Source organism: Micropterus salmoides, unplaced genomic scaffold (assembly GCF_014851395.1).
Source record: "Micropterus salmoides isolate LMB-PRFRI ecotype aquatic unplaced genomic scaffold, ASM1485139v1 Ms_hic_scaffold_13, whole genome shotgun sequence".
Taxonomy (NCBI): Eukaryota; Metazoa; Chordata; class Actinopteri; order Centrarchiformes; family Centrarchidae; genus Micropterus; species Micropterus salmoides.
In genome coordinates this window covers 25,135,023-25,146,873 of record NW_024040374.1, presented here as the reverse complement: position 1 = coordinate 25,146,873, position 11,851 = coordinate 25,135,023, and the positions used below count along the sequence as shown (strand labels likewise).

General features: G+C 39.7%; 1 protein-coding gene across 2 annotated transcripts; it reads right to left on the bottom strand.

The window, feature by feature from the left end:
• Positions 1 to 909: 909 nt before the first annotated feature.
• Positions 910 to 10,205, bottom strand: LOC119901061 (exocyst complex component 1-like; the record flags this gene model as incomplete). Of its 2 annotated transcripts, XM_038716495.1 has the most annotated exon segments (12): positions 910 to 1,073; positions 1,477 to 1,521; positions 2,198 to 2,306; positions 3,219 to 3,368; positions 4,959 to 5,068; positions 5,304 to 5,436; positions 5,711 to 5,938; positions 6,081 to 6,268; positions 7,931 to 8,090; positions 8,189 to 8,319; positions 8,408 to 8,539; positions 10,147 to 10,205. In XM_038716495.1, coding segments are annotated over 11 exon segments (1,542 nt in total), but the record flags the coding sequence as incomplete, so codon positions are not given.
• Positions 10,206 to 11,851: the final 1,646 nt, after the last annotated feature.

The following is an 11,851-nucleotide window of genomic DNA, read 5'->3' as shown; positions in this document are numbered from 1 at the left end:
CCACAATTTAATCTCTCAGCACAGAGCAATATGTGGACACAACATGTTTTATTTCCATTCCACATTTAATGTAGGGCTGGGCGATATGTCGAAATATATTCTATATATTTAAATATTAATTAATGTGCGATACAGCAGATGACCATATTGTCATTGTCAACTGCTGTGAAGCCGTAGTAACTTTACATAAACAGGGACTTTTTAACTTATTTTCTGTGGCAGCAAACACAACACACAGACTTTCAGTAACTATTTTACTGTGACCTGAGCTCATCTACACACTTTGTGGCTGACTAAAGAAACATAACTGCCCCCAACACACCGGGAATGACTCGCTTTCACAAGAAACCTGCTCGACTCTATCACACACACAGGTTACCCACAAAGCCAGCAATAGGGGAGGGGTCGGCTGTGACACATAAGTGCAGTTAGGCTGTGGATGTGCTACCCAAAGGTGGAAGAAGTCCATTACTTAAGCAAAACTACTAATACCAACCTCGCTGTGAAAACACGAGTAAATTTTATGCAAAACTGACTTAGTCATTGTGCAGCAAAATGGTCCCCAGTCGGCGTTTTCGTATTATATATGATGTTTTCGGATTAATATTACTGCTTTAATGCGCATGCTGCATTTTACTGCTGTGGATGTTAAAGGTTGAGCTAATTTGAACAAATTTATATATTGTTCGGTGGTTTATATTACATCAATGCATCATATTCTGCAAGGTTAACATGTTTGCATTTCTATTTGAGAATGTACGGTATGTTATTTTAGACAAAATGTGTATATCGAGAACTATATTGTGTATTGCGATATAGCCTAAAAATATCACAGTATTATTTATAAGCCATATCCCCCAGCCCTAATTTAATGGTTTGAGTAAATATTTGTATCACTGGCTGTGTCACCTTGTCAAACTTGGTCCTGTCGGCCACGTCCAGGTCGGAGGCGGACATGTTGCCCATGTCCAGCAGCGAGGAAGACTGGGACCGCCGGCTATTGGAGCCCTGCACTGTCAGCTTGTTCAGGCTTGAGGTGGAGCCTGTCAGCTTCCCAGAGCTGCCATGAAGGCCTTACACAGCACAACAAATACAGTGTGATCCAATGGCAAGCGTTTAATCAGAATGACTCCAAGTCCAAGTGAAGACTTAGAGAAGTCTATTATGACACTTTTAAAATAAATTGTGTAGTAAAGTCAACAAAAATAACACGCATATCAATGGTTAGCTTTATTTTAGGCATTTATCATAGAATCAGAATATGTGGTGATGCATTCAGTCGCACTGTGAAGATTTTGCACAAACCAACCAGGTACATGGCGAGGTAATGGTTGGCAGGGCTTGAGGTGATATGTATCAAGGTGGCGAAGGGCTTTGAGCAAAGGGTTTCTCTTAGTGCAGCTACATAAGGCACAGTGGTAAGAAGCACAGTGGGTAATTAACAGTGGAACAGCTCTGTCTGAATGTCATACTTACTTTCTGTTTCCTGTTTGAGTGCACTCTCTTTCCGCGGAAGCGTGGCTGCAGCCAGTTAGAAAGGCAGGCATCAAAGACAGAGACAGGTTAGGCTTACAACATGCAGCATGGGAGGGGTGAGGCTAGATGTTAGATGTACGAGGTTACACATAAGCTGACGTGCACTGCAGTGGCTTGGATGGGCTTGTAGCTTGTCGGACAAACCTTAGGAAAACAAATTCTTTCTTTCTTTTTTTTGTTTTCAACAGGAAAAGCTAATACAGAATGCAGAAAGCAGATTACTATAATTCTGCCAAAACCAAAGCTCAACCAAGAGTCTTTTTCAGAATTTAAATAGTAAGAAGAATAGATAATTTAATTTCTACGGTCCTGTTGCAAAGGGAAAAAAGAGACAACATCACAAGGTAAAACAAGAGGCAGGACTTGAGTACTTGGAAACACATTCGGTGGGAAGATATGATTTTGGTGTGATGCAGAAAAGGCTGTAAAAGAATGAGGCCTTGTTTCGTTATTTATACATGAATATTCCATTAATTTCTGTGTGATAGTGTAATACAAATACTGGAAAAAATAATGCAGAAATGCAATGAAATTCTCACTGCCTTTGAGTGAACTACATGTTATAGAAAAGGGAGAAAAAGACAAAAACTATAAAAACCTAATCACACATCACAACATGCTTCACGTCTGTGTCGACAGGGCTGTGAATAGCAGCTCTTACCAAACTTGCCCTTGGCCTCCTTGGTTGTACCCGCCATCTTTATCTTGGCAACCTCAAAGAACTCTTTGATTTCTCGTTCATACAATCTACTCATATAGTCAACATAGGTCTAAAAAAGAAGAGGAGATGATATTTGTTTAGATGCTAAACACCACATTAGGAGGACTCAGTATTAAAGGAATAATTCAACATTTTAAAAATATACTTATTTGTTTTCTGGCTGAGAGTTACATGAGAAGCTCAATACTGCACGCATCTGTATGCTAAATATGAAGCTACAGTCACTAGACAGTTAGCTTAGCATAAACAGTGGAAAACGGAAAAAACACCTAGTCTGGCTCTGTCCAAAGCTAATAAAATCAGCCTACGAACACCTCTATAGCTCACTAATTAAAATGTTATATCTAGTTTGTTTAATCCTTAAAATAAACAAAATGTGAAAACAACAATGACATTGCCAGGCAAGCTGTTTACCCCGATTTCCAGTCTTTATGCCAAGCTGACCAATCCCCTTCTGGTTAAAGTATAATATTGAAGGCATAATCCTAAAGATTTTCATCAAATCAACCCCCCTTTTTAAAACTATTTAAGGTTTGCATTTTTTCTGCAATAGCCATTTATTCTATTTACTTATGGCGGTATCCGCCATTTCCGAGCCTGATTTAAAGTGCCTTCCCAGACATGAGGGAGTCATAAGAAATGGTGCAAGCATGTAATCCAGTGTCATTTTCAAAGTATCAGCCTCAGTTTATTGTTTACTCTTCATTACAGAGCTGTTTATATTTACTGCTAAGTAGTTCTACCATTTTATTCTGTCGCTGCTTCACATTAAAAGCATTAAACTCTATTATTGCCATTTAACACGTTTGTGTTGCCAAATCAGCCAAGACTGAAATCTTAGGGAATACGCCTTAACTGACAAACATGAGAGTGTTATAAATCTTGTCATATGACTCTCAGCAAGGAAGTGAATAAGAGCATTACTCCTGTCCCTTTAAGTATTGTGTCAAACAGCACTGACCCTGGACAGGCCCTCGTACTTCTCCCTGTGGGTATTCTTCAGCCACTCCATGAGCTTGGCATAGCGCAGCAGGTCCCTGTGGAGGGGGCTGTGTTTGGGCAGAGTCAGCTCAACTGTGTGCTGTGACAGGGTGGAGCTCTGGTCATGGCCCTGAATGACAGAGTGAGGGGAGACACAATTAGCAACACATTCAATAAATGACTTAGTATAGACAAACCTAATATTAAGTCCCATTCCATGTTTCTGTATACATACAAACACACGGCAATATTTATCTTGCTTCCTATCACAAACATCAGTGGATAAGATATATTACCGCATATTATCATGACACCGGGTGTTTTCAAGGTAAAAAACACATTGTTCAACAAGTCCACCATTTCTTCAGCTCAGCTTATTGACAAGCTTATTGAAAAGTGCAACTCTTACTGCCATACCGATGTTCCCCTCACTTACCCTCATTTTCATCTTCAGTATCAGTATAGTTCAGTATCTACTGCTTGGACATGCACGCAGGGCAGACAGGCAGATTTTATGATATAAGACCTTTTGCAACAAAGCCAAGTTAGCACCCAAACACAAAAAGAAGCTCTTAGCTGAGTGCAGACAGTTGGTGAAGGAGAAAGATGAACGATGCCTCTTCAGCTTTGAGATCAAATGACAAATGTTAAGTTGTAAGAAACATATCCCATGCAGTAACTAATGGGCAATGGATGGCCTCGTGTCTCTGAGGTAATGACATGTAAGTTGGAGTGAGGTTTCAAACATTAGCAAAGAGGGGGCAAGTGGGGGTTGCTGTGAGGGTACTCACTGGAAGCGACAGACAGGAGGACCTATAGAACTGAGGGATGGTCATTTTGAAGTGACTGAAGTGGTTGAACTGACACAGAGACAGAGAGCAGAGTGGGATGATTCAAAGTGAGCAACACAGAGTCAAGAATAGGAGGGACACAACTAGAAGGAAAGGACACAAGGAAGTCCAGTCACAGCTAAACAGGAAGTCCATGGGGGGGGGGGGGGGGGGAAAAGAAGAGAAGAGACTGCAGACCTCCCTGGCGCAGCAGTCTTACACCGGCAACATGTGAGGACAACACCTCACATAAGTATTAGCAAAATGTACTTATGGTATCAAAAGTAAAAGTACTCATTCTGCAGTAAAATTACCTGTGTAATAGTTATATATATATTACATATTATAAGAATTGAATATTACTGCAACAATGTGTAAGCAGAATGTTACTGTTTCAGCTGGTCGAGGTGGAGTTAGTCCCCCCCCTCCTCCAAAAGGGTCACCAGATTAATCTGAGGGGTTGTGATATGATTAATGGGAGAGGAAATCGGTTTTCTTTCTTTCGACTTTTCTCTAATCTTTGCTTTTTTTATATACTGGATAATGTGTCTTAAACATTTACTGAAAGTTTAAAGGGGAAATAGCTCCTTGGTGGGAATGCTCACAACTCATACACATCGGGCTCCAACAACACACAGCTTTTTCGGTGGTCACAAGCCAAAAAGGTTAGGAACCACTGGTTTAATCTTAACAATGTGTTGTATTTTATAAAATTATCATGCGTTTCTTAGTTAAAAAAGTTAAAAACCTTAATCTGAAAAGTAACTATTAAACTACTGCTGTCACATAAATGCAGTGGAGTAAACGTAGATGCTGCAACTTAGAAAGTAGAGCAATGCTATACTAAATGTTAAACATTGTAGCCCTTGTAATCATAGCGTGACTCTTACCTGGTGAACAAATACATTGTTGAGGTGATTGGTGAGGCGGCGAGCAAAGGTGTCTCTCAGCTCGGCAAACAGGAGCTGCTGCTGAGTCACCGCCATCAGCTTGTCGTGGCCTTTGGAAGAAAAATAACGACACTTTGATAGCCAAGTTCAGTATTAACAGGCTGGGAAAATCAGCATTTATAAGCAATCGGCATCCACATCAATTGTATAAATCTGCTTGTAACCACACCAAAGGTAACTTTTTTTTTTCAAAATGCGTTAAGTTTTGCAGCTTCTGAGAGTCGCACACCAACACCGTAAGAAACAACTGATTTAGCCAATCAACAAGTAAATGTGTAGACTAACCTGGTCGGAGGGCCACGTTCATGCACTGCAGAAGAGCTTCAGAGGCATTGATGCAGGCTTCGATACCTTTAGGGGAGGTCAGGTCCCCCTCCTGCAAGGCTCTGATGTGTCCCTTTGACAAGTCCATGTAGTTCTACATGAGAAAAGACATGCCCTCAGTTGTCAAGCAAAGTCTAACAATCTTGCAAATAAATTATTATAGGTTTAAGGCTTCACAACTTGTTAAGGAGCTTTATATACATTTTAAAAAAGGATCTCAAATATCTACATTTTCATATTCCAAATATGAAATTCCATGTTAATATTTTCATACATCCAACAGATCTCTGCTAATTGTCTTAACATCAGCTGATGCCTTAAGTGTGCTACTTGATTTAGTAATACGAGAGTTCAAATGTGTTCCTAACCACTAAGAACTGGATCTCATCCAGCAGTTTGCCGTTGTTGGTGTTGCTGATCTGGATGAGGCGGTTGCTCTGTGAGATCTGGTCCATCTGATCCTTCACGCTCTGGAGCATCTCCTCATAGCTGCTCAGCTTTCCCTCAATGGTGTCCACCTCACCCAGCGCCTCATCCAGCAGCTGCATCAGGATATTGACCTGCTTCTCTGATGCCATGATGGACTGGATATTGGCCTTAAAGTAGAAAACAATGAAGAGGGTATTAATAGGTTTCTTTTAATGTTTCCATCCAAACTCACAGGCAAAAAAAAAGAAATCCCACTGAAGAGCAATACTTCTTATGCTTTTCATTCTGGTTTTACTTTGCTTCACTCACCCCATCTAGAACATGCAGCTCCCTGGAGAGCTGCTCTGTGAAAGCCTCAGCATTGGAGATGGCGTACTCGCACATCTCCATCATGCTCTCAATGTCCTGCTCTTCGCGGGTGCTCAGCTCCTGGTAGTCGTCCAGAGCGTCCTCATCGCCCCCGGCAACACTCTGACTCTCACCGCTCGGCACCGACTCTAATCCCACAAACAGAGATGGAAATTTATGTTAAAAACACTAGTGTCAAGACACCTCCCGGTATCTTCGACAGACCGGGTTTTAGACGCCTCTTGTAAGAACAACTAAAGCCAAAAGTACCTTCGGCAATAGGGAACCGTCTTTAAACACATTTTGAATAAGTTTTAAAATTGTACTTGTTTACCACCAGTTACTCATTTTCTACCAGTCATGTGAAGTAAATTTACACCTCTATATTTGGTATGGCTGATAGACCTCTGTAAAATAAATTGAAGTACAACAACTGCATTTATTCTAACAATTATGGGCTATAAGTTTCAGTCAAATTAGATGCAGAGTACATTACATGAACACATGTCAGTGAATAATCCTATGATGAGGTAAATGTGTGTTATATGATGACCAAATGAATCATGCCCACCCATAGTGTCAAACAATTCAAACAGAAGGAGCTTTAAGGAGGTGAGAGTGTCTAATGAGAATGGTAGTTTGAGGTCATGAGATAACGATGGAGAGGAGTGAGGAGGGGAAAGTTAAGTCCTACCAACCTTCCGCTTTAGGAAGTTCTGGCCAGAGAAAGTTTAAGAGAGAAAAGTGAGAATAAAGAAGAATTTAACACAGAAAGCCATACCACAAACCAAGATACAAAGAAGAGGTTGAATACTTAAAAACATGCTATTAATAAATAAAATAAACAAAAATCCATCAGATTCTCACTTCTGGGATAAATTAAAATATCCTCAAACATGACCAACACACACTTCGATCAACACTTTTTGATTTAAAGAGGTGCTATTATGCTTTTTGGCTTTTCCTCTCTCCTTTATGGAGTTATATATCTTTTTTGTGCATGTAATAGGTTTACAAAGTGAAAAAGCCCAAAGTCCAGCCCAAAGGGAGTTCCCATCTCCCACAGAAAACTCTGCTCTGAACTGCCTGAAAACAGCTTGTTTGTAGTCCAGCCACTTCCCTTTCATACAGGGATGAAAGCTAAATGCACCTCATATAACGCTTGCTAAGCGACTACTCCGACACGCCCTCAAAAACACCAGTGAAAAAAACACTGAGCTGCAGCACACACCTCTCCTCTCCCTTCCAAACACTAGCTACCCTCCAGGCAGTCGATGGACATGAAGTTGTTACTGTGATGTAGAGACAGAGCTCAGTTAAAACTTAATGGATGAAAGATCCATTTGTTACAGATTAATAACTCATCACTCTGAAACTCTTGCTCCAGTCCATGTTGCCAAGCTGGTCAGCAACATGCAGGCTGAATCGAAGCGGTTTACGAGCTTCTCGCTGACCCCACCCTTCTCTGCTTGGCTAGTAGTCCTTAACTAGGAACTGCGCATGTGCAACTCCCAACAAAGATCATTTAGAGACAAGATGTATCACTCCATAGCTAAAACGAAGCCTTGAACACAGGGTGAAAAGAGGAGCTGCAGCAATGTGCAGTATGAAAAAAAAAAGGTGTTTTTTGAAAATTAAACCATATAAACCTGTTCTGGTACAACCCCTAAATAGGATTTTGAACCTGAAAATTAGCATAATACCACCTCTTTAAGAGAAGGAGACCGGTCTTTAAACAAATATAATCAAATCATGAAAAGAGGCATGCGCTCACAGCGGGTGGTTAGAGTAAGGACAGAGCGTTTCCACACCTTCCAGCAGCTGAGAACTGACATTCACAAACTCCACCTTCTTCCTCAGGTATCGCTGGTTCAGCTTCCAAATGCAGGAGATAAAAGAGTTTTTTTCAGCTGTGCTGCTGGCCACCCAGCGGTACACCTTCTCAAAGTGAAGGTCAAATTCAGGATTTTCCTAAACCATAGGAGTATATATATGAGCACTGAATGAAGGAGAAAAGGGACACTTATAACAACTGAACAAGGTAATGGGTGATAAATGAATTATCTGACCTTGCTTGCATCTTTGGCATCTACTTCAGTCAGATCTCGGAGCTCCCATGTCTGCTGCCGTTTGTAGAAGTCCCCTTTATCAGACTTCTTCACCTTAACCACTTTAACCTGCACAGGCCTCTCTGTGGTAACTGGAAGAGAAAAGCCCATTGCTATAGAAACATTTACTTGATCATTAACAGTTATTTACAGTCGTTTCTGTGGTTATAATGCACTTACCTGTCGCGCACAAGAAGCAGTTCTTCTTTTTCTTTCCTGCCTTACAGACGTTAACAATGCCGAGGAGACGCTCATCGTTGGGTGTGAAGATGTCCCTCTGGAGTGCATGCTTGATGGCTGTCATGGTGGACGCTGTCATGCAGAACATAGCAGGTACTTATTATTATGACTGCAAGGGACACTCATGCATCATTCTGTACATATATAAACACAAATGCTCTGATTCCAGTTTCTTCCATGTAAATATTTTCCGACTTCTTTACTCATCTATGACAGTAAACTGAATATCTATATCTATCTACAGAAATGTATCAAAAATATGATCAATGTTAACTTTTAAGGACACAGACCATTTTACATGCCTTTATATCATCATGCCTGGATTACTGCAACAGCCTTTTTACTTGATTGACACAAAAAACTATTGATTGACTCCAGACTGTGCAGAACTCAGCTGCCAGGCTTTTAACCAGAATAAAGAAATATGATCACATCACCCCTGTTTTAGCTTCATTACACTGGCTCCCAGTATATTTTAGAATAGATGTTAAAAATGTTATAGATTACTTTTAAAGCTTTTCATGGCCTTTCTCCCTGTTAAAATTCAGACCTTTTAGTCCAATCCACACCAACATGTACCTTGAGATCCTCAAGCAGAGGTGTTTTGTCTGCTCCAGAGTTTCTGACAACTAAAAGGTACAAAGCGTTTGCAGTCAGCAACAGCCTGCCTGAGGAAATCAGGGCAGCTGAGTCAGTGAACTCTTTTAAATCCCTTCTTATAACATACCTTTATAGGAGAACCTTTCCCGATTTTAGTTGATTTTATTAATTTCTTTTGTGTATTTTTATTTAAGTTTACTGTGTATCTTGTTATTTGTTTGAAATGTTTTATTGTCTTGTAAAAGCACTTTGTAACAGGCTTTGAAAAGTGTTCTATAATAAAATTTCATGATTATTATTATCGTTATTATTATCTTTGGGTTGTGGACCAAACAAGACATTTGAGGATGTCATCCTGGACTATGGGAAACACAGACCAACATTTTTCACCATATTCTGACATTTTATAGACCAAACAACTAATCGATTAATTGAGAAAATAATCGACAGATTAATCCACAGTGAAAATAATACGCCATCTATGTTAAGTTAGTTATGCTATGCTAAGTCAAGAGCATGTAACGTTACTTCCACAGTATCGGGTAGCGAAAGCCATTTAAAGACAATATATACATTAGTTTGCTGTCATTTTGATACGCACATATACCATAAATGTACTTAATTGTTTTGTAACTCATTATTTCAGATGTCACCTTAACGTTTTGTGTCTCTCACTTCAAACACTCATCTAAGTTAACGGTATTAATTGGCGTTATCAGGTTTGCTAACAGGATAACAGAGGACGCTGACATTAACGTTAACTCCACAATAGTGACTCGAAAACACCACAGCCAGGTGTTTTTAAAGTCAGCTAACGTTACTGGTGTTGGCGACTGAGAGTGATGAAGCACCCAGAGGCCCTTCCCAAAGATAAAGCACCGAAGTCCTCTCAAGCTAATCCGTCATTAGCTTGCTGGCTAATGACGTTTCTGCTAGCTTGAGAGAGCTAGCCACTGTTAGCATCAATTACGCTACTTGCACTTTACAGGCAAAGGTTGTGACTACATCAGCGAAATAAGCAACGAAACCACTGTGCGTTTTAATTGAAAGCAGAGGTATATATCGCAAGAAGCCGTTACCTTGTTTATCAGCCCACCAGCCCTTCGCAAAACCCCGCCCTCTCACTTCCTGGTTCACAGACGGTGTCAAGTGACAGCGACAACGTCAACATCCACCCAGATCCACCCACAGAGGCAGTAACAGTTACATTGATGCTCCATCCTGTTTTCCCAGCTCTCTTGATCCTAGATTTTAAACGATCAAACACGTATTTTTAAAAGTATCATTATTTTACTGAGTAAAATAAATTACTCTACTTTTTAAAAACCTAATCTTGCGGCCAAGTGTCCTCTTTGTGCATACTTTGTATACATGTTCTAAAATTAATTGCTATGTAATCATATTACCACACAGCCAATCTGTGACTATGAAGTATTCATATAAAAACTATATTATATTATACATTATATATTATATAACATAATACATGACCTTGGTGTCTGTTTATCTTCAAAACATCTCCATACATTCCTCATACTGTAATTATTTCAAAAGATCCAAAATAAATGTGTACACCCAAAGTGAATATTTTATATATATACAAAATATAGGATAATTAATGGACTATCCTCTTTATGTGTTCTACTGAGGGACCATTTCAGAAGTTGAGGTGAGTCAAAAGCACAGAGGGACAAAAGGCAGGTTAAATTAAGGCCTCAAATTATGACTTGCATTTTTCACACATTTGAATGGATGGAAATCCAAGCAGACAATCGACTACAATATTTTACAGGCCTTGTGCTACAAATAGTATATAGTCATTTACAGACATTAGATGGAGGAAAGTCAGTTGCCTTTATCAGTGCTGGACAGTAACTAAGTAAATTTACTCCAGTATTTAGTGCTAACCACTGCACCACCGTGCTGCCCCACAGAAGAATTCATAATGAAAATAATTATAAGTTGCTGTCCGGTAGCTCCAGCAGTAAAATCCTGCTTTTACATGCAGGAGTAATAATAATCTACGCTTTTATAACAGTCATGCTATGATTTTTTGGTAAATTGAGACTTACTTCAAACTACAGCGTAGTTACAGGGACATTTTACTGGTAAAACTGTGTAACAATAACTTTTTAGCCTTAAAATAAGTCAGTCTTTATTTTTTGTGAAAGTAGCATCAGACTAACCTATGGGCAAACTTAAGCCTAACACTACAGACAGAAAATGGTCCTGTATTTATTTTTGAATAAGGTAACAGATAAACACGCCTTTTAAACAAGAACATTTTCTTTGGATGAAGAAGAAACAACAACAAGTAATTTGTTTTATATAAGCATTTACTTATCAGATTAATACATGCATATTGGACTTTGAATTTTGGATGGATTAAAAATGGATACAAATTTGCAGTGCTTGCAATAATTACTACATAAAAGCAAGAAAACTGCCAACTGTTAACAGTATACAAATGTGTTTTACCAAAGAAGATACAACCGCTGTAATCTCGGTTGTAAGATACATCCATCAGGGGCACATTTGTGGTGTCTCATTATTGTAACCAGAGGTTTTCATCATGATGACACATATATCTTTTAGAGTTTTTTATTTGGTAGGTTTTGCATTTTTGGCCTCTAACGTGCCATTTGGCGTCATGGTGGTACAGTTGTTAGCACTGCACAAGAACGTCGTGAGTTCAAACCCCGGTTGCCCCGGCCTTTCTGTGTGGAGTTTGCATGTTCTCCCCGATGTCAGCTGAGATTGGCTCCAGCCCCCCCGCGACCCTGT